General features: G+C 44.2%; 1 protein-coding gene across 1 annotated transcript in view; it reads left to right on the top strand.

Moving 5' to 3' along the window:
* The window catches only part of LOC147707025 (adhesion G protein-coupled receptor F5-like), a 579,327-nt gene extending 557,700 nt beyond the window's left edge, over positions 1–21,627 (top strand). Inside the window, exons 15-17 of the mRNA XM_086925616.1 lie at positions 14,812–14,853; positions 14,949–14,999; positions 21,619–21,627. Of these exons, the coding sequence (XP_086781742.1) occupies positions 14,812–14,853; positions 14,949–14,999; positions 21,619–21,627 (102 nt within the window). The remainder of the gene's footprint in view (positions 1–14,811; positions 14,854–14,948; positions 15,000–21,618) is intronic.
* Positions 21,628–23,357: the final 1,730 nt, after the last annotated feature.

The following is a 23,357-nucleotide window of genomic DNA, read 5'->3' as shown; positions in this document are numbered from 1 at the left end:
CTAACGCTCTTCGTATTATACTTCGCATTCTGTCTTACAATTGTAGCAGTTGATATCTCTTGCATGAGAAAGAAGACTGTTCAATAAACCCTTTTTATTAAAACGCCCGTCTTTCTATTTCTGTGCAAACTCTGTAGAAACAAAGCATGCACGATTGACTGAGTGAAACTTTAATCTATTGTTTCCACAACTCTGAAGTTATTGTTCCGACTCTAAGGTAAACAAAGTTGTCATGTTTATGCGGTTGTCAGAAACTAATCCCTTCTTGTTCATTCGAGAAGTTTCTAGTGACCTCAGAGTTAGCTGGCACACACAAGTTATTAAGTTCAATGTACTTGATAGAGACATACTGACCTCAGTCCTATGTCAAATTTATAGTGTATGTTATTCCAATGCGCAGAGCCTATCAGGGATAAAGGAACTGCACTACAAGGGTATGAAGAAATGCACACCAGATTTTGAGTTTAGGAATAATGGTTTAGGCCCCAGCTCAGCAGGCACCTAGGGAAACCTATGAAACCATTACATCTTCGAAAACTAGACCCTGTAGGGGTCTAAGGTGGTTTTACTTGCATGGCTTTCACCACGTTTTTATAACCAAAACCCCATGCAAATCTAAAACTTTGTGTGGGGAAAACCCTTAGAATCTTAGAATCTGCTGGGACCGACACATTTCTTACCACCTGGCATTCCCCCAAGTCTTCTGAGAAAAATGGTGCCTCACTTGTGTGGTTAAGCCAACGGTAGGCAGCAGGAAAGGGCGCAAAACGCAATATAGACGAATCACATTTTTTCAACGAAAAACAATGTTTATTGCATTGTGGATAGCTGAACATTTTGGGCCACAGCTCCACAAGCACCTAAGGGAATCTACCAAACCAGTACATTTTTGAAAACTAGACACCAAGGGGAGTCCAGGGTAGAGTGAAGTGCATAGTTCTCATATGTTTTTTTTACCCTGAATCCCATGAAAAAGCTCAATCTTTGCCTAAAAAAGCACATTTTCCTTGCATTTCTGAGTGAACACTTCTGGAATCTGCAAGGAGCAACACATTTTCTATCACCCGCCATTCCCCCAAGTCTCAAGAGAAAAATGATGCCTCATTTGTGTGAGTAGCTCAAATGCCTGCGACAGGAAAGGACGTCAAATGCAACATAGACATCATATTTTTCAGTGAAAAACGATGTGTTCTTTGCAATTTGGGTAGCTGTAAATTTTGGGCCCCCCTCAGCTGGCACCTAAGAAAACCTACCAAACCAGCACATTTTTTAAATCTTCACACCGGGAGGAGTCAACGGTGTGGTAACGTGCATGACTCTCACTAGGTTTTTGTGCCGAGATTCCTGTGCAAAGCTCAAATTGTGCCTAAAATAAACCACACTTTCCTTGCATTTCTGTGAAGAAAAGTCCTGAAATCTGCAGGCAGCGACAAATGTCCAACCACACAGCATTCCCCAAAGACTTCTGAGAAAAATGGTGCATCACTTGTGTGGGTAGGTCGAGTGCCTGTGACAGGAAAGGGCACCAAACGAAACATAGATACATCACATTTTTCCAGTAAAAAACTGCGTGTTTTTTGCAATGTGGGTGTGAGAAGTTGGCCTGATATGCAGTGCTCACTATTCTAGTGATCACTAGGTATCAGTCCAAACAACCCTTATTGATGATTGGTTGTAAGTCAACCTGATCGACCAGCTATCCTAGTAGCATGGACAAGACCAGTCTTTAGGCTAAACTCTAGAGGGCGTGTTAAGCCAGCTGTTATACCATCACATATACCCCTTGAACACCAAGTGAAAGGACACCACACAAGTTGTTATGAAAATAAAAGGATAATTATTTAGAACACAACAGCCCTGGACTCTTTATGAGGACAGGGCGCTAAGCACAATACAAAGCTCAAAGAAATTCTGAAAGTCGAACAATTTACACAAATGCCCGAGGGGCACGGAAAACCATATACTACAAAAGTGGAATGCGAAATACTAGCAGGTAAGTAACTAGTCTCAAAGGCTTTAGGATCGCTAGGACTGGACTACTGAACCTTCAGATTACGAGCAGGAGGCCTAGGGAGATCGGGTGCAGAGTGTGCACTCTCACGCGGGATGCAGGACAAAGTCTATGGATGCTAGATTTCGTAAAGTTAGTGTTATCAGACGAATCCGACTAGGTAGAGCTGAAACGAAAAAAGGATCTGGACACTTAGATAGTTAAGCTATGCTGGAGCACCGAAATGCTCAGGTTACCTAGCCCAGGGGCTGCGGCTGCATAGGGCTGAAAAGACGTCGGGAATCCTCGTTGCAGTCTATGGAGCCTGAAAGAAGAAGTTGCTGGCAGGCGACCAGTGATGAAGTTCGATGTGATCCAAGCCTGGATCGATGATGAAGGATACCTGTAAGCAGAGGGGACCAAGTTCTGACTCACTAGCCAGTGATTAGATGGGCACCAGGATGGCACCGGACGAAGTCACCTCGACCAGGTGAGTGGGCGACGCTGGGCTCTGCAGTCTCTCGGACCAGGAGGCGTTGTCGGCGACCAGGATGGAGGTGAGAGCTGTCCCACGAAGGTATCTGCTGTCGACGTCGCTGGACCCAGGATTGGGGCAACAACTCTTGGCAAATGCAAGCCCATGCGGTGGACTCAAAATGGCGTCTGGAGTGAACCAGGAGGGTCCGGGGTGCTCCTCTGTTGGAGGGGAGCAAGGGCCAGTCTGGAGCAACCAGACCAGTGATGGAGATGTCGTCGTTCATCGTCAAGAGGGCTACAAGCCAGCAGGCAAGTGGCCGGACAACGCGGTGAGCAGCAAAGAGCAGAAGGGCCCCACGCAGATCTCGTGGATGCTGGGGGGGCTGGACTTCGGTGCTGGAGCGGCTCAGGGTTAGGGCTTCTCAAACCCCAAAGCACTCACTCGAGAATCCCTCGGCGGTCATGCTGGATAAGCTTAGTGCAGTTCTGAAGATGGCCGGTCCCTTGAGGTCTCGTCACACCCACGAATCTCAGCTGGGCTGATGATGCAGGTAGAGGTCAGAGGTGCCAGGGAAGCCGGGTCTCGTCGTGCTGGTCAGTCTGATTCCGGAGGAAGGACGTGCAGCAAACCGCAGGTTACTTAGTTGGTGCCCTCAGATGCAGGGTGACTACTCCTTAGTCACAAGGGAGAAATCTTAGGAAGAAGTCTTGAGTTCCTTTCGTAGAAAGTAGTTTCAGGATTAAAAGATGATCTAATTTGGAAGGGTCCCCTCTCCCACCTTTATACTAAAGAAAGGGGCTGGTACGCGACTAGGTCCTGCCCATGGGTGGGACCAGGAAGGGGGATGGTTACACCCCTCTCTCATGCCGGACTTTCCCCAGCTCAGGGGCTGGTGTGCCCCTGGAACTGATTCTAGCCGGCAGATGCATAGTGAGCACCGGGGTGCCACTTGCAGTCACCTTCCTATTCAGCCCTGCCTACCCAGGATACACAAAACCCTGTCTGGGATGGTGCTAGCACCGCCCCTGACAGGAGACCCTTTGTCCAAGCTCTCCTCGCTGGAAAGACTCCCAGCAGCAGGAGGTCAGACTTGTGTCTGTGGTGGCAGCATCCATTTTGTGATGCTGAGGCTCGAGTTAACTTTAACCGGGGTTCACAGTTACATATATGTCGTGTCCCTCTAGAAGGGTGAAATGCTAACCCCGTCACCAGAATTGGCGAGGGGTTAGTATTCCAATTCGTATGGCACCTTACTCGACATGTTTTGATAAAGCGATACCAGAGTTGGAATATAACCGCAAGGATTATAATGCATTTAGGAATATATGGTATGCGTTATCATGGAACAGCTATTAGGACTTGGTTCCGCAAGCTGCAAACGGGCTCAGCTCATGCCAAAGCACCATCTCACATGATTCCAAGCACTCTGCCTTCAGGATTGTTAAGGCCTGCCATGGGAGTGGCTGATAGGAATACATGTGTCCATTTTAGGGTTAGATATAGGTATACTATATCTAAAGCAAAGGGTGATTACACCACCTTGCCCCAGCTGTCGTGCAGCCAGTTGTGTCAGATTTAGAAGGCCAGCCAGGGGTGACATAATACATGCTGCATCCCCTGGTAGGCCCTAGGTACACCTATGCCCTGAGTTACAGGGTCTGATAAGGTGGCCCAGTACCAATTGGTAAATGCACCTAAGGTACATGGAATCCATTTTACAGAGAGAGCAGTAGGCCTGGGTCCCTGAATAGCAGGGTCCCAGGTCAACTAAGTCGGAAAACCAGCAAAACACCAGGCAAAAAGTTGGGGGCAACCATACTCAGGTATCCACCCTCCTACACAACCCCCCCCCCCCCCAAACGAAAGGAGATAAGGCTATCCTTGACCAGGTAAGCCTATATTGCCTGAGTGGCCATATGAGGTGGTACCTGCACTGGCATGGTTACCCCCTATATCATCGTCCACTAAGCAACCCCTCACCCTAAGGGTATCTGAGGGTCTCCACCATAGGGAATCTCTACCTGTGGTGTGTTTTGGCAAAGTAAAAGGCTGGCGTGGGAATGGAGTACTGAAGTGAGACTCCACTACTGTTGGGCTCAACTTCCTCCAATCACTATCCACCATATGTGCCTTTCTTTCCAGTACTGAGTTGCTGTGAGCTCTCAGGGTCAACCTCTGGCTACCTAAAGCTGGAGGCTGAGACCCTCTGTTTGGCTTACTGGAGGGACAGGTCAGGTTTGGGGTTTTTAGGCCCCAGGTTTGGCTGTGCCCAACAGTGTCCATCTGTGGGAGGTCCCTAGCTAATTTTAAGGGGGATCCCTCAGGAGTGTGTTTTATTTTCACTGGGCTAGGATTACTAGCTTCAGTGCCCTTAATCTGCTGATTGGGGAGTTCTTTTGGACAGGGGGCCCTTTGGGGTCCACCACTGGCCTCCCTGACCTCTACAGCCCTGGGCTGCCTGAGGCAGGGTAGAGAGGGGCAGGTTACCTGCTCCAGACTGGGTCCCACCTTGGAAGGGTCCACTGACATCAGAGGCTCTGCCATGCTAGGCCTGACTACCTCTGGGGCAGTTCCTTCACAAGGGGTCAGATCAGTTCCCTGAGGAGGCAGATCCTTTCCTAAAGTCTGGTGGGAGGGAGACTTCTCTTCCTCCTCAATGCTCTCTGTCTGAGTGGAGTGATCCATAGTTTCAGGCTTCACAACACTATTATCTGTCTGAGTTTGAGCTGTGGCCATCACAACTCCACCAACCTTTTCAGGAAGGGACTCAGTTTGGGTATGGGCTGTGACCATGACAGCCTTGCCAACCTGTTCAGGAAGGGCATCTTTCTGGGATCGGGCTGTGACTGGCACAGCCCTCCTGACCTGTTCAGGGAGGACATTTTGGACTGGGGCGGTGGCTATCACTGCCCCACTAACCTTACCATGGAGGTTTACCATTTTAAAATGGGTTTCTTGCTCTACCTCAGCCCAGGCTGAGGTCTCTAAATCATTCCCCAGTAGGCAATCTACAGGCAAGTTTGGTGACACTGCCACTCTCTTGCGGCCAGTGACACATCCCCAGCTGAGATTTACCACTGCTATGGGATGATCTCTCTGCACTCCATCAATGTTCATTACCTGGTATGTGGCTCCAGGTATAAGTTGCCTTGAGGGGACTAGACTCTCAGTCACCATGGTGATGCTAGCCCCTGTGTCTCTGTAGGCCTCAACTTTTGAACCATTGATGAGGGGCTCCTGTCTGTACTTGCCCAAAGTGTTGGGACAAGCTGTGAAGTTGGCAAACCCCATGCCAGTCTCACAGACAAGAGTATCTACGTCAGGGGACCTGGTTAGGCCATGGTCCCCAGGAACTCCCAAAGAAAATGCACCCAGATTCTTGGGGGCACTCCCACCACCTGGGGGATTACTACTAGTAGTAACAGGAGGCTGGGAAGTTTTATTTGGGGGTATGTTCTCCTTATTGTTGTTGGCCTTTGGGCAACTGCTGTCAGTTTTGTAATGGCCTACCTGTTTGCAGGTATGACAATAAGGTTTCTTTTGGGTATTGGGAGAAGTTTGGGACCCACCCTTTTCAGAGGATTTTTGGGGCCCTGTGGTTTGGTCAGAAGATTTATTCCCACCCTTCTGTTGAGGCTTGGTTGATTCCTTCTTTTGGTCACCACCCTGGTTCTTAGGCCTAATACTGGTTCTGACCCATTTGTCTGCCCTCTTACCCAATTCTTGTGGAGAGGTCAGATCAGAGTCTATCAGGTGCTGGTGTAATAACTGGTTCTGACAATTACTTAAGATTTGCTCTCTCATAATTAGATTGTACAATCCTTTGAAATCGGTAACCTTACTTCCCAGTAGCCAGCCTTCAAAAGCCTTAGTGGCACAATCAACAAAGTCAGCCCAATCCTGAAACTGAGTTTTCTGGGTGTCTCTGAACATCAACCTGTACTGTTCAGGTGTTAAGGCAAACACATCAACCAGTGTATTCTTCAGGACTTGGTAATTGCTAGCATCCTCAGTAGTGAGGAGCTTATCTCTACCTTTGCCTTCAAAGGAGAGCCACAAGATAGCTGCCCACTGACTCTAGGGGACACACTGGACAGTGCAGGCCCTCTCCAAAGCAGTCATCAATTTGTGGATGTCATCCCCTTGTTTAAAGGGGGGCACTATCTTACTCAGGTGTCTAGTGTCTAAACTCCTGTCCTTTTCTCTAGGTAAAATGCTGCCACCAGTGGGGTCTGCCCCACTCAATTTCTGCTCTCTAGCAAAGGCAAGTCTCTCTTTGGCCAGGGCAAGTTCTTCCCTTTCAATCCTCAGATTGACTTCCCTCATCTTAGCTTCATGCTCTCTTCTCTGAGGGGATGTCATCCCTCTGTGAGAAGAGGTCTGAGAGCCATTGGTTCGAATTGATCTGTTAGAGCCTCTGGACAGAGACCTAACTCGTCCACTCCCAATGTTAAGCCTGCCTGAGAGTGGGCCTGGGGGTCCCCCAAATCCATTCTCATGCCTGCTTAAGTTGGTCCTGGTGAGTCTACTGACTTCTACCTGACCCTTGTCTGCGTCATCCCCTGACAACTCCTGATCCTCCTCCTCTCCTTCACTAACTGTTCCATTGAGATGGAGGTCAGGGTCCCCAAGGGTTCCCTCTAAGGGGGGCATGTTCCCATCTGGATTAGAAGGGTCTGTGTTAGCAGTCCTTCTGGCATCATAAGTCTCTAAGAGACCAATCAGAAAGGGAATTGTAGGGTTAGAACCCTGTTTTAGCTTCCTGGAGGTACACACTTGTCTCATCTCCTGGAAGCTAAGAGCAGCATATCTTGAAGTGACCTGTGGAGGGTCAACTGACACAAGGGGGGCCTCTGAGTTCCCTCCTTTGTCTGACATGCTTCTAGTGTGGTGTAAGTGATGCACCTACCTACACTATTTGTTTGCCTACTGATCCCTTGCTAAGAGTTGTAGTCAGGGTGTGCTAAGCCCTGTTGAACTACAACAGCTGGTTCAGTAGAACTCAGAGTATTCTAAGCTAAGTTATATGTACCTTGGTACTTATGTGATCTTTCAAATGATGTTCTTAGGATACGTGTGGTAAAACAACAGCAAGCTCAAATCCCAACCGCTGCTCACCAATGTGAGAAGTTGGCCTGATATGCAGTGTTCACTATTCTAGTCATCACTATGTATCAGTCCAAACAACCCTTATTGATGATTGGTTGTAAGTCAACCTGATAGACCAGCTATCCTAGTAGCATGGACAAGAGCAGTCTTTAGGCTAAACTCTAGAGGGCGTGTTAAGCCAGCTGTTATACCATCACATATACCCCTTGAACACCAAGTGAAAGGACACCACACAAGTTGTTATGAAAATAAAAGGATATTTATTTAGAACACAACAGCCCTGGACTCTTTATGAGGACAGGGCGCTAAGCACAATACAAAGCTCAAAGAAATTCTGAAAGTCGCACAATTTACACAAATGCCCGAGGGGCATGGAAAACCATATACTACAAAAGTGGAATGCGAAATACTAGCAGGTAAGTAACTAGTCTCAAACGCTTTAGGATCGCTAGGACTGGACTACTGAACCTTCAGATTACGAGCAGGAGGCCTAGGGAGATCGAGTGCAGAGTGTGCACTCTCACGCGGGATGCGGGACAAAGTCTATGGATGCAAGATTTCGTAAAGTTAGTGTTATCGGACGAATCCGACAAGGTAGAGCTGAAACGAAAAAGGATCTGGACACTTAGATACCTAAGCTATGCTGGAGCACCGAAATTCTCAGGTTACCTAGCCCAGGGGCTGCGGCTGCATACGGCTGAAAAGACGTCGGGAATCCTCGTTGCAGTCTATGGAGCCTGAAAGAAGAAGTTGCTGGCAGGCGACCAGTGATGAAGTTTGATGTGATCCAAGCCTGGATCGATGATGAAGGATACCTGTAAGCAGAGGGGACCAAGTTCTGACTCACTAGCCAGTGATTAGATGGGCACCAGGATGGCACCGGACGAAGTCACCTCGACCAGGTGAGTGGGCGACGCTGGGCTCTGCAGTCTCTCGGACCAGGAGGCGTTGTCGGCAACCAGGATGGAGGGGCGAGCTGTCCTACGAAGGTATCTGCTGTCGACGTCGCTGGACCCAGGATTGGGGCAACAACTCTTGGCAAATGCAAGCCCACGCGCTGGACTCAAAATGGTGTCTGGAGTGGACCAGGAGGGTCCGGGGTGCTCCTCTGTTGGAGGGGAGCAAGGGCCAGCCTGGAGCAACCAGACCAGCGATGGAGATGTCGTCGTTCGTCGTCAAGAGGGCTACAAGCCAGCAGGCAAGTGGCCGGACAACGCGGTGAGCAGCAAAGAGCAGAAGGGCCCCACGCAGATCTCGTGGATGCTGGGGGGCTGGACTTCGGTACTGGAGCTGCACAGGGTTAGGGCTTCTCAAACCCCAAAGCACTCACTCGAGGATCCCTCGGCGGTCGTGCTGGATAAGCTTAATGCAGTTCTGAAGATGGCCGGTCCCTCGAGGTCTCGTCACACCCACGAATCTCAGCTGGGCTGATGATGCAGGTAGAGGTCAGAGGTGCCAGGGAAGCCGGGTCTCATCATGCTGGTCGGTCTGATTCCGGAGGAAGGACGTGCAGCAAACCACAGGTTACTTAGTTGGTGCCCGCAGATGCAGGGTGACTACTCCTTAAACACAAGGGAGAAATCTTAGGAAGAAGTCTTGAGTTCCTTTCGTTGAAAGTAGTTTCAGGATTCAAAGATGATCTAATTTGGAAGGGTCCCCGCTCCCACCTTTATACTAAAGAAAGGGGCAGGTACGCGACTAGGTCCTGCCCATGGGTGGGACCAGGAAGGGGGGTGGTTACACCCCTCTCCCATGCCGGACTTTCCCCAGCTCAGGGGCTGGTGTGCCCCTGGAACTGGTTCTAGCCGGCAGTTGCATAGTGAGCACCGGGGTGCCACTTGCAGTCACCTTCCTATTCAGCCCTGCCTACACAGGATACACAAAACCCTGTCTGGGATGGTGCTAGCACCGCCCCTGACAGGAAACCCTTTGTCCAAGCCCTCCTCGCTGGAAGGACTCCCAGCAGCAGGAGGTCAGATTTGTGTCTGTGGTGGCAGCATCCATTTTGTGATGCTGAGGCTCGAGTTAGCTTTAACCGGGGTTCCCAGTTACATACATGTCGTGTCCCTCTAGAAGGGTGGAATGCTAACCCCGTCGCCAGAATTGGCGAGGGGTTAGTATTCCAATTTGTATGACACCTTACTCGACATGTTTTGATAAAGCGATACCAGAGTTGGCATATAACCCGCGAGGATTATAATGCACTTAAGAATATATGGTATGCGTTATCATGGAACAGCTATTAGGACTTGGTTCTGCAAGCTGCAAACGGGCTCAGCTCATGCCAGAGCACCATCTCACATGATTCCAAGCACTCTGCCTTCAGGATTGTTAAGGCCTGCCATGGGAGTGACTGATTGGAATACATGTGTCCATTTTAGGGTTAGATATAGGTATACTATATCTAAAGCAAAGGGTGATTACACCACCTTGCCCCAGCTGTCATGCAGCCAGTTGTGTCAGATTTAGATGGCCAGCCAGAGGTGGCATAATACATGCTGCAGCCCCTGGTAGGCCCTGGGTACACCTATGCCCTGAGTTACAGGGTCTGATAAAGTGGCCCAGTACCAATTGGTAAATGCACCTAAGGTACATGGAATACATTTTACAGAGAGAGCAGTAGGCCTGGGGCCCTGAATAGCAGGGTCCCAGGTCAACTAAGTCGGAAAACCAGCAAAACACAAGGCAAAAAGTTGGGGGCAACCATAGTCAGGTATCCACCCTCCTACAGTGGGTAGCTGTGGAGTTTGGGCCCCAGCTCAGACGGCACCTTGTGAAGCTTATCAAACCTTGCATGAGTACTACTGTTGACACTAGCGTTATCCACTCCTGATGCAGACACTAGGCCCAGGCACACAAGTGGGGTAGTATTTTTATTGGAACAAGTTGGGGAATGCACGATGGTGGGGATTTTGTGAATCCCTGCACATTCCTGTTGTTTTTGTCACAGAAATGCAGAGAAAAATTGTGTTTTTATTCAAACTTACATCTTTGTTTGGTATTCTGGGTAAGACAACTTTGGGGGAGCCACACGTGTCATACCTCCTTGGACTCCTGCAGGTGTCCTACTGTAGTTTTTAGAAATTTCTGGGTTTGAAAGATTTCCCTTGATGGCCGCCAGCCCGACCCCAAGACCAAAAACCCAGGTGCCACCATTGCAAAACCAGGTCATTTTGTAATAGATAATTTTGATGTGTCTACAATATATGTGAGCCCTACCCTGTCGCGGGCACTTTGCCCACACGAAAAGGTGAAGCACCAATTTCATCTGGAGACCTGAGAGAATGTTGGGTGTTAGGAAATGTGTGCTGACCAAATGATCCCACAACTTTCCCACACAGCAAAATTTTAGATTTGCAGAAAACATTGGCGGATCAATGCAAGTCACACTTATCTTATCTTATCTTAATGGAGTTTTGTATAGCGCTCTGTCACCATATGTTTCCTGGCGCTGATTGGGTGCTGAGAGATGTGAAGGAGGGGATCTAGCCAGACTGTGTGAAAAGACTGTTTTTCAGGAGTTTTCTGAATTCCAGAAGGGAGTTGGAAGATTTAAGCAGAAGGGACAGCGGGTTCCAAAGTTTGGGGGCCAAGTGGGCAAATCTACAGCCACCAAATTTTTTGAGCTTAATTGGGGGTGCAGCTAAGAGATGGCGATGAGAGGACCATAAGTTGCGTATCGGACAGTAGGGAGTGACTAAGGATTTGAGGAAGGACGGAGAAGTTCCAAACACAGCTTTGAATGTGAGGCAGCCGATCTTGAACGTAGCCCTCTGTTCGACCGGCAGCCAATGGAGTCTGCGGAGTAGTGGTTTCACCGACTGCCACTTCGGGATTTTATAGGCCAGTCTGGCCACCTGGTTCTGCACAATTTGGAGCCTGTGAAGAAGATATTTAGGTAGGCCATGGTACAGAGAGTTAGAAAAATCCAGGCGGGAGAGCACCAGGGCAATCAAGACTTGTATCAGGGCCTCAGGTGTAAGGAGATGGGAGACTTTCCTGATTTTTCGAAGCTGAAACATGCAAGATGATACAACAGCACCCACCTGAGGCTTAAGGGAGAGCTCTGTGTCTATGATGACCCCGAGACTCTTAGCTGACTTCGCCGGGACTGGCGGGGAGCCAAGCTCCACTGGCCAGAATTTTGGGCCCCAGTAAGTGGGGCTGTTACCCGGGAGGATTAGCTCTGTTTTCCCCGGGTTCAACTTGAGCTGGTTAAGGTTCATCCATTGCTGGATGTGTAACATAACCGCTTGACAGTCAAGGGCTGCATTAGGAGAGTTGAGAGGGAAGATAATTTGCATATAATCTGCATAGTTGAAGACGGTAATGTCCCACCTCTTCAAGGAATGGATGAGCGGTTGGAGATAAAGATTGAAGAGCAGGGGGGACAGTAACGATCCCTGGGGCACTCCACAGGTGGATAGTTCCTTAGCGGTTATGAAAGGGCCTAGACGTACCGCCTGGGTTCTGCCTGTCAAAAAAGATTTGATCCAGGCCAAGGCCAGGGTGGGAGAATCAAGGATGGGGAAGCATGATAATGAGAGTGGATTTCCAGGAGAGGAAGCTGATTTAACAGCGGGAGAAACGGAAGGGACTCCCAGGGACTTCCCAGGACTCCCTTGGATGTCTAGTTTTTAGAAATGTCTTGCTTTGGTAGGTTTTCCTAGATGGTTATCAAGCCCAGGACCAAACACGCAGGTGCCCCCTTGCAAAAACAGGTTGTTTTGTAATAGAACATTTTGATGACTCCATAATACATTTTGGGCCCTTCCTGTAGTGGGCAGTTGTTGACTCAACCACACAAGTGAGGTAGCATTTTTATTGGGAGCCCTTGGAGAACGCAGGGTGGTAGGAAATTTGTGTCTGCCCGGTAATCCCACAACTTTCCCACACAGAAACCTTGAGGGATCCACACAAAACATAGCACATATTATTTCCTTAGTGATCTGTTTCTAAAAAGATGCGAGGGTACCATAGAGAGAGTATGCACTGACAGTAAAAAGCAAAAAAACACGAAACCTTAATGCATACCAATCCACTATTCTATCACAGGCATATTGGTTTGATATGGCACTAAAAACTTTATTCACCAATGAATTTATGAAATGAAATCCACAAAAGTCTTTGTTAATAATTTCAACATATTATCAGAGAACTATTGACTTACAGCTTGTGAGCGTAAAGCCACAGCAAGGCAACCACCGCTTTACAGTCTATTAACATACCTTTCATGCTTTACCCAGAGAAAACTATTCACACTGCCAGCAGTAGGCTCATCACAATACAATACTTTCATTTACAAACAACTCCATTTAAGGGCCCATTACTCATCTGCCAACAGGACTAACCCACCAATCATACCACCAAGCACCCAAACACCAGACAACTTACAAACACACCTCAAGCAAGTCAATACACATACTGGCTACCAGCCATCAGCACACCGCTAGCCCACATACATCACCAGCCATATGCCAGTTCAGACACAACAAACACACCATTTGGAAGCTGATAGCATGTGTGGACTGTTTTTTCGGTGGCAGAATGTGTGTACTAACTTGCTGCTGGTCACCACACACATAATGGTGAGTTTCCTTCCACCCGGGGACAGATTGGCCGAAAAAGGGCTGACATGCCCTCATGAAGGGATGTGGGGGGAGAATAAAAAAATATAGTCCAGCAAGGGACGCTACCATTTCCTAAGAGGTCATTCCCCTTCAAAAATGATTCCCTGGTGACTATTAGAGTTCTGCTCCCTCCCAGAAGGCAGAATGGGCTAAAAAAGGATGATCTGCCTCCAGAGGAGGCAGAATACAAAAAGATTATCTCACAAGGGATTGCTTCCCTTCCAAAACATAACTCCTTGTATCTAGTAAGCTTCTGCTCCTCAGAGGTCAGATAGGCCTAGAAATGGCTGAAATGCACAACGGGGGCAAATTATAAAGAGATCTTGCCTCCCCTTCAAAGCATTATTCCCTGGTGTCTAATGGGCTTCCGCCCCCCCCCCCCCCCCCCAGGTAGCAAATCAGCCTAAAAAAGGCTGATCTGGCCTATAAGGTAATGCAAAAATAAATCATCCCCTAACAGGAGCAACAATTGCCCAAGAAGTTGCTCCCCTTCCAAACATAAATCTTGGTGTCTAGTGGGCTTCTACCCCCACCAGAGCGCAGTACAGCCTAAAAACAACTGATTTGCTCTCTGGTGGGGCAGAATAGAAAACAGAAATTAGCCCCCAGGGGAAGTAACCCCTTGGGCAAGGAGTCTGTACACTCATTTAAAAAAAAAAAAAATTAGCCCTGGTGTCTAGTGGGTTTCAACCCTCCCTGGGGGCAGACTTCCCCAAATCATGCCTGAACCATCTAGGTGGAGATGAGTCATGGATATAAAGTTATGTTCCCCAACCAAAAAGAAGCCCTGGTGTTTAGTAGGTGAGATTCCTGCTCCATGATCGTCGCCCCACCCGCGAATGTGGAGCAGGAATCCACCTCAAAGAGACACGGGGAAAGTAAAACATCCTTCCTTTCCTCCGGTGTCTGTTTGCCTGCAAAGCACCCCCCGGGGCATGTTGCAGAGGGGTCCATAGTGGGTTGCGCCAGCTTGCCCAACACGAGTCGGTGCCATGATGGCCACCCCCACTGTAAGGACTAAGGACAGTTCCAGGCCATCTTTAGGACTTAATGTGTGGAACGCTCTTCCTGGAGTCCTCAGATGCAACCCCTCCTTCTCCTGTTTCAAAAGGGACCTGAAACTCCACCTCCTAAACAAATACTTTCATGACCAAAGTCAACTAACCTAGGCTTCTTTATCCGAGTTTTCTCCTCTCTCCCTGGTCATTCAAGGATAGTGGGTGATCGGACTATGTCACTCTCGCCTTTTCTTTCATTGCTCTCTCCCCCTTCGCTGCACTGCATTTTTATTTCCCATACTGTATTTTTTTCTGTGGTTTGCTTCCTTACTGCCGGCCTACTATGTAATGTAATGTCCTTCTGTTTACTGTGTATATGTGAAGCGCTCTGATACTTACGGGTCAAGCTAGCGCTATATAAAACTTTTAAAATAAATAAAATAAAAAATATGTGTATTTTACCTTGCTACATAAAATTCACTCCATCTTACGTCTGCGGTTTGAATTAGATACAATTTATAAGTACTTACTTGGAACATCTTGTCTTGTAATTATGTCATGAAACATGGTATGTGACTTTAATATATGTTTTACTTTATGTTTTAGGGATTCTTCATTCTGGTGTTTGGCTCTCTTGTGGATACAAAGGTGAGAATGTAGACGATTTTGGCACAAATATCTATGAATTGTCATGTACTGTGGCCACTCACTGTGTAATTTTGCTTTTCCATTAATTAAAACAGACACGGGAAGCACTCATCTCTCTATCAAGATCGTCCTCCCCAATCTCCAAGGTATGTTTAATATAGTGACATAGTCAAGCACCCAGGATTGCAATCGAAAAAAGATTAGCAACACATGGGCAGATGTAATTGTACAGTGTCACCCCAAATGCCTAAAACAGTCGAAATCTACAGATTAAAACAAACTGTCTAGAATGTCTTCATTCATTTAACTATCCTTGGTGACATTGTTTAGGTAAGTGGCTAGTTGCCCTGATAGTCTTTAAATATTATCCCCACATTGGGCCTACATAGAATTATCTACTACAGGTAAGAGGGTAAAAAAATAACATTAAAATTGTTACAAATAACTAAATGTTGCAGACCAAAGAAAATACACCGTTTATTACAATATCTGCCTCCAGAAAGTCGAATTATTTCGTCAATATGAAGATTACAGTTTGCTGAATCCATTTAAAATTTAGAGGACTCTGCAACAAGTAGCGAGTACTTATGCAAAGACTTAACTGATTTTCGTAGATAAAATGTGACTGGGCACAAGTAGCATGCTTCTGGAGGAATGGTTACAGTGTTGTAAAGGAGACTGCACTCTGCAATTAAATTACAAGTTCAACCAAATGGAATGGATAATTACAATGGCAACCTTCCCTGAGCATATGTTAAGTGTATACTTCAGCCTCATAGAGGAAGAGGATGTTTTGTGATTATTGGAGAGGATGTAAAAGTAACTTCTGGTGGGGGGACATTGTATGCTACCCCTTACCAAACAAGGGATTGATGCTCATGCAATTGTTCCCAATGAAACTGATGGAGCGGTAATTTCTTCTGGTAATTTCTCAATGCAAAACCCTCATGCTACCTCTAATTTACCGCTCAAAAGGTGTTGGGCCCTTCACACCATGTATTACCTTCAGGAGACTTTAATAATCATGAACAGTCAAAAATGCAATTATTATTTTAAGCCAATAAAGAGAGTTGTTGAGTATTTAAAGGGTTTTATTTTCTAGTCAAAAGTTAATTTTTCTCTGACCCTTTATTCATTAGTAAAATATCAATCAGGTTACAGAATTTGGAAAACAGAAAAAATAGCATTAATACAGAACATTTTACAGTCTGCATATAACCATTACATATAGGATAGAAAATGTGGCGCAAAATGTCATTCAAAATTCTTAAGAAGTTTCTAAGAAAAAATAGTCTTGCAAGGCTAATCAAAAATCTAATAGTTTGTAAAAATCTCCCATAAAGAGAAATAAATGCATAAGACAAATAAATCATTTCAGACCTAATTAATTAGTCAAAGCATAACTGAAAGTTTAGCATCTAATTCTATTTAATCAGCTGTTCTTCTGCATCTGTCTGTGTCTAAAGAGCAAGCAGGGAGTGAGATAGCCCCTCCTTCACCAGACCTCAAAGGAATGCGGCCTCAAGTGCCAAGATATGACGTGGAAGCAAGAAACCTCCCCCTGATTCTCCTCGGACGCCCCTGCAGCACCCGTGACGATCTCGTACCTAACCCATAGGCTGTCTGACCTAATCTGTTCCTTCTCTTCAAGAGCTCACACACCCCCTAATGAGCCTAGAAGCCAGCTGAGCTGAGAAAGCCCGCCCCTGTCAGTTTTTATACACAAAATTTTGGCAGACTACACAAAATGTTGCATTTCAGGAAAACCTGTATGTTGATTGGTCAGTTATGATGGCATGAGTTTTCATCACCCTGACGCATTCTAAAAACCTGACCATGCCAGTTTTTAACAAATGAAGCATACATAATAAATACATTTTATAAGTTTGCAACAATTGCTAGGGAAAATTTTCAATAGTCTTCCTTCCTTCCTGCCAAAACGCAGTCAGATGGACACTTTTAACTAACACTGGTACATTTGGCAGAATCACAAGGATGTACAGTTCAAGGTGTTCTTGACCTCTTGGCATGAGGAAAGCTGCCACAGTCTGCGCATGCTCCCTTCTCATTCAAAGCAAGCCATAGCTTTTGATGGTTTCACAGGCAGCCATTTAATGGTAGGCCCGAAAATAAAACAAACAAAAAGATAATATTAATGTCATGTAAATCAGCACATTATGTTTCCAAACTCCATACTAATACTCATTATAAATGTTTTCCTAGCCAAGCTACTAGTGTAAAGCAGCTTTTCTATTATTTATGACAAAATGCAAAATAAATGTGCAATGTGCAACAAAGAAAAAGAGGTGTTATTAACTGAAAATATTTATCAAAATATGCAACAAGTCAAAGTCTCTTTAGACAGAAATAGTGAATGTAGATTGCATGGGATGAGCTGGGAAGAGAGAAACATATTCTATTAATCTTCAAAGTTAAAAAGGCCACTTTTCTCTATACTGTAAAAACACATGTTAATTCAGCACAAGCATTTCAGAAAGACTAGGTGTCACTTTTATATTTTCCATGTGCCTTTGGTTTTAACTTGCACCAAAAGGTGCGTGGCAATTTAAATGCAGTTTGTCTGAAGCACAAAAAATAAAACAATGCCTGACTGCAGATGAAATCTGCTCCATCAATCCACCCTTCTGATGATTCAAATCATAATAAATTGATTTCTAATTCATCACACATATTTCATTTTCACAAGTGACATTTTTTAAAATTGCAAAAGCTGAGCATATAACAATTTTAAATCTATTTCTAAGGCAAACACAAGTCTATCTGTAATCAGATCATATATAGCCAAGCTCAAATGTTTTAGTGCAGAGTTCTGTAAGTAGCTTCTTGGAACAGTTAGTCTTCTTTAAAATAAGTAACTAAAATAATAAAAAAGGAATTCAACAGGACAGTTTCAGCATTTCTTTTCTCTTTGTCATCAGCTTGCCATCAGAATGGCTCATTGGCATTCTGTACCTTTTTCAATGCAAATTAGACTACTTAGGTGCTGAGAAACTCGGACAGAGCACCATCAATCCTTGGCACTTTTTCAACCAATGCCTTTCACTCTTATTTTCACTTTGATCAGATTCAGATGATTCACCACACCATCTCTCAGATCAAAGCCGTTGCACCATCCATTATGCAGATCTTGTGTAGCAGCTGCAATCTGGTGAGAAACTGCACACTGTACATCAACCTGACCTACACAGCAATGGCTAGTGTTCTCCTCAGTGTTTTCCACAAGTGCATTTGCATATGCATTTTCAAGCCACTTTGGTCTTGGTGAGGCAACGTCTTTTGCAAAAGGTAACTCAGTGCTGCCATTGTGTTGCTTTATCATGCTTGACACTTCAGGCAGATAGCTGCAATCCATTCCTTGTCCAATCTGTTGTTCTGCACTCATTATCTTTGTGACCACATTATGATCTGATTTCAGAGAAACTGGCAATCTATACCTGGGCATCAGTCTTTGCAATAACACTTTTGCCACTATGCAGTTGTCACTTTTCTCAAAAACAGTTCTGATACAACCCTGTTGTGCTGCTTCAAAAACATTTTCTTGAGCCTCTTTTAATTCACCTGTGAAGATTCCATAGAATGTACATGCTAACAGAACACAAATTTGTGCAACTGAATAAGCATTTCTCTCTCCCATGACAACAGTGACTCTCATTTGAGCAGATATACTGCATGTTATGGTAAGGGCAATAAATTTCGAATTTTGGGCTCGGGCAACTACTGAAAGCCATGAAGCTTTGACAACATAATGTACAAGGAGCACAGCATGTGCTGCTTTTGATGTGTCACCTTTCAAACATGGGCCATCTACAAAGAGGACATTGTTGGGCTGACTCAGACATTCATCATTAAAGTCTGATTTTGGCTTTATGCATATTTTCATGATATTTAGACACTCATTTTCAGTTTCATCACAAACCAAATCATTTGCTGACATTTCTGTGAAGTTAGGGTCAAAGGTCATTGGGCAATACTTCACAGAGCTTTGAACACAGTCATCTTTTTGAATAGGCAATGAGAGAGTGCAGCCCTCCCTCTCACTGCAAATTGGTATATTTTCTTTTAAATAAACTTTCATTCCTAGTGCTGGGGCGCAACATTCTTTCTCTTTCAACTCTAGGAATGCTTTTGTGCAATTGTTGTCCAATGGAAGCGGATCAGACACATCCTCATGTGTCAGCCTCAGTAAAGGCTTAGCCACTAGGGAAAGGTTTAGTAACCACTCTCTACAGCAGCTAACCATTCCCAAAAATGTCCTGACGTCTTTCTTTATTTGAGGTGGATTTATCTGGTGAATTATTTCCACCCTCTCTGGTGACACCTTTCTACCTCCCTTTCCAATTTTGTGTCCCAGATATTCATCTGCTTTTTGACAGTACTCCTGACTATTCTCATGCAATGGCACTGTTACATGGACTTTGGAAAAATCAATAAAAGTAAGCCATTCTTCAGCACATGGAATGTGAAAAAATATATTGGCTGGATTCGGTACCACAGGACAACATGAAAAAAATATGCTTTTGTTCTCCTGCACTATTCTGTTCTTTTCATTTATTTTCTGTGAGCCTGTGATCAGAAAGTTACACAAACTTCCAATCAATTCCATCAAAAATCCTTTTATTGGTAAAATTTCTGCAACTGATGGTGTACCTGAATACATGTCACTTGGTTCTAATTTTAATAAGACATGTTCTGCACATGTTATTAATCTGACATCCTTCTCTGTGAACTCTCTTATTTCTGTGTTTATTATTTTATCAAAAGCAGAAGGTAATTTTTCAACTCTCTTTTCTGAAAATAATGCTACAGCTGTTTCTTGTTGGGCCATTTTAAAATGTACATCCTCATCAGGAATCTGAAAAATAACATTATCTGATGTACAGTAATCTCTGCTGTTTAATTTGCAAAACAATTGTTTTTCTGCTAGGCCTGAATCACAGACAACAGTTTTGCAGTTTCCCTCAAATGGGCCTAATTTTGGTGCAAATTTTTCTAAAACTGGGTTTATAATTTCTTTGTTTAAAACTCCTGCAATTAAATCTGGACTTTCCACTGCCTTCACAATGGACTTGGTAAATTCAGAATTGTGAGGGTTAAAACTCTCATTTTCAAACACAGCAACCTGTTGGACTGGGTTTTGATTTTGTCTCTGGAAAAAATTCACATTTGCTCTGGACACCTTATTTAAATTAATTTGAGCTTTTTCCATATTTTGTGGGACCATCTTTGCTTGGAAAATTCCTGCCATAGGTACCTGTTTCTGAACTGACATTTGCATTTGCTTAGCTTGCATATTTTGCATCTGCATGTCTCCATGTTTTTGTGCATCATGTTTAAATTTATTTTTCTTCTTCCAATGCTCAAATCTGCTATAAAGATGGCAAAAGTACACATTTTCCAGCAGTACAACATCCATACCTGAATTTTCACAAACCAAACCAACTTTACTTCCATCCTGTGTTCTTTTAATCTGTACCCAAGCAACATCCTTTGCTGGCACTCCACCCTTCATGAAAATAATCACTGCTATATTTTCCTCCATAACAACAGAAAATGATGGTGCATTCATGCAAACCCTTTTCATTGTTTCTTCACCTAGCCTCTGCACAACTTTAGATTCAAACCACATTTTATTCTGCATGGCAATGTAAAAGAACATTTCCAAATTAATGCACAACTCTTTTAAAATGTCATCAAATCCATCAACTTGTGGGTACCCCAGCATAAATGTGTCTCTCAATTGTGGGATTATGTTCAGAAATGCTGCAAGTTCACTTTTATTCTGTGGCATATGAAAATGCACTTCTCCCACCATTTCTCTCAATGAGTAAGCAAAAGCTTCTCCCTCATTCTGCTTATTATTTTTCTCAACTAAATCTGGTGGCTTCTTTTCCTTATCCAGTTTCCTAGCTAGGTCTGGCGGTTTCTTTTTCTTCTCATGTTTTCTTGCCCATTTGTCTCCTAATTTCTCAAACCCATTGCATTTAAAAATATATTTTATTTCTGCAATGTGCAATTGCATTCCTGAAGAACACATTTTCTCATTTGCTTCATCATCCATATGTACCCTAAAACTTTTCTGAAATGGGAAACTTCCTGAAACATCAATTTCATAATTTTGAGCCAAATCTGTCAGGCCATTATGAGTAGTTAATGCACATGCAACTGTTTCCTTACTCAGGGAAATTAATTCTTTTTCCTGACACTGGTTCACATTTTCATTATTTAAACAGCATGGACTGTTATTTTCTTCATGTTCAAGTGCTGAGTTTAAAACACTAAGCTGTTTCTCTTTTTCAGGGCCTGTGCTAATATGTTCTCCCATGTTTTCAATCTTTTTAATCACTGCTGCTTCCTCTAAGCAGGTTTGAAAAATCAAATTTTCAATTACATTTATTTTATTCTGAGCTGCAGATGTTGTAAATACCATTTTTCCCTCACCTTTCAGTGCTTGGGGTAAATTCTGTTCAATAATCTGTGTATTCTGAGTTTCTGAAATAAACTCTGCCATAATCACTCCTTCTGCAGCTCTTTGAACCTTTTCAGTAGGGACCATATTAATTGGGACAGTCATAAGTTTTCTATGCATTATCTGTGCACCTGCAGTTAGCAATTCTTGGACTGAATCAGGCACATTTGAAGCAGTAACACCTGGAGGTATCACTGTCAGTGCTGAATCAAAAGGTAATGGGTCAATATAAAATGTCTGCACATTTTTCTCAGTCTGTATTTCTCTCTGTTCAACAGAAGCAGTAGCCAGCCACTGTAGTGCTTACCAGTACACTATTTTTAGTATTTTTAATGGGAACCACATAAAGTGGTGGACACTCAGTTAACAATGCATCCATTATTTCATCCCCTGAATCATTATTTATTTGAAGCTCTTTATCATCATTAATTCTCTTCTCCTGCATTTGGTGCTTTACCTTTTTATCCTCACTTGCTTTCTCTCTTGCTATCTTTTCCCACAAGCTTAAGGCCTCAAATTGTGCAGCTTTAGATGGTGTCTTTATTTCACATAACACTTCCCTTAATTTGTCAATAATTTGCAATTCAAAAGTACCATCTTTTGGAAACCTCAAAACACCCTCTTTTTCAGTAATCTTGCACCATTGTTGAACCCACATACATGTATTTTGTCCCAAATTGGTAGACATAAAATGCACAGGTGTTCCTTCAGGAGCATCACCAATAAAAAACGAATTTTTCACTTTACCTCCTAACAGCTTCTTTAAACCTTCAAACATTTTCATTTTTGCAATAGTTCAATGCAATTTCTTTTTTCCAAAGCTGTCAGTCTCAATTTCAGTCAGTTTTACTCCTACTACTGACCCTACACAAAATCTTACTGCAATATTTTCTTAATCAATAACTCTGTTAGTAACAACATAAATACATTCGCTACTCTGTCTGTTGTGCTAAATATAGGATAGATTTATATTCACTGCGAGTAACACATTCCGCTTACCCTTCACAAAGTAAGACCTTCCGTTTACTCTTCAAACACTACAGGTAAATCCCTTCCGCTTACCTGTCACACAAGCTCAGAAGAACCTGCTACTCCTTTGGACTTATCCTTCAGGATATATCTTAGTCCAAAGTTTCACCAGCAAACCCTTTTGCTGTCACTCAAGCTCAGAAGAACCTGCTACTCCTTTGGTGTGACCCTTTCTAGGTGATATCAGACCAAAGTTTCACCAGCGAACTCTTTGCTACAATCACTCACACAGAAAATAGTCCCTAATTTAACACTGCCAGCCCTACCTAGCTTCTCAGTGCTATTCCAACAGACGAGTAACCTCAGTGCAGTGTGGCTTCCATTTACCACCCGCTATTCCTTCCCGGGATTCCACAGGTGTGCATACCTGCGTGTTCCAGACAACATAGAACAAGACCCTTACTTACATTAAGAGTTAAAACATGTAATCAATAACCAAAAATTATGTCCTATGAAATTACCAATACAATCAATAACACCATCAATTCAAAATGAGCAAAATGTCAACAACAGTAAAAATCCTTACTATTTTCAACACTTCAAAAAAAACATACTAGCATATAAACAACATTTCACAACCCTATTGATACTCACACTACTTCTTGCATCACCTTCCAGTACTGCTTTGCCAGCCTTCAGGTTCTGAGCATTGGAGTCAGGAATCAGGACTTGGACATTTATCTAACTTGGGTAATTATTTTATTTCCCTTCTAAGGTCAATGATCCATTAGTTGAGTAGTTGATGGTGAAATCAATAATCATTAATCACCAAACTAATCAATAATAACCATCCTCTGATTACCAAAAACTGATGGAGCGGTAATTTCTTCTGGTAATTTCTCAATGCAAAACCCTCATGCTACCTCTAATTTACCGCTCAAAAGGTGTTGGGCCCTTCACACCATGTATTACCTTCAGGAGACTTTAATAATCATGAACAGTCAAAAATGCAATTATTATTTTAAGCCAATAAAGAGAGTTGTTGAGT

The sequence above is a fragment of the Lissotriton vulgaris genome, chromosome 6 (genome assembly GCF_964263255.1).
Source record: "Lissotriton vulgaris chromosome 6, aLisVul1.2, whole genome shotgun sequence".
NCBI lineage: Eukaryota > Metazoa > Chordata > Amphibia > Caudata > Salamandridae > Lissotriton > Lissotriton vulgaris.
Note: the sequence above shows the minus strand (reverse complement) of the source record. Positions and strands in the feature narration are given on the sequence as shown.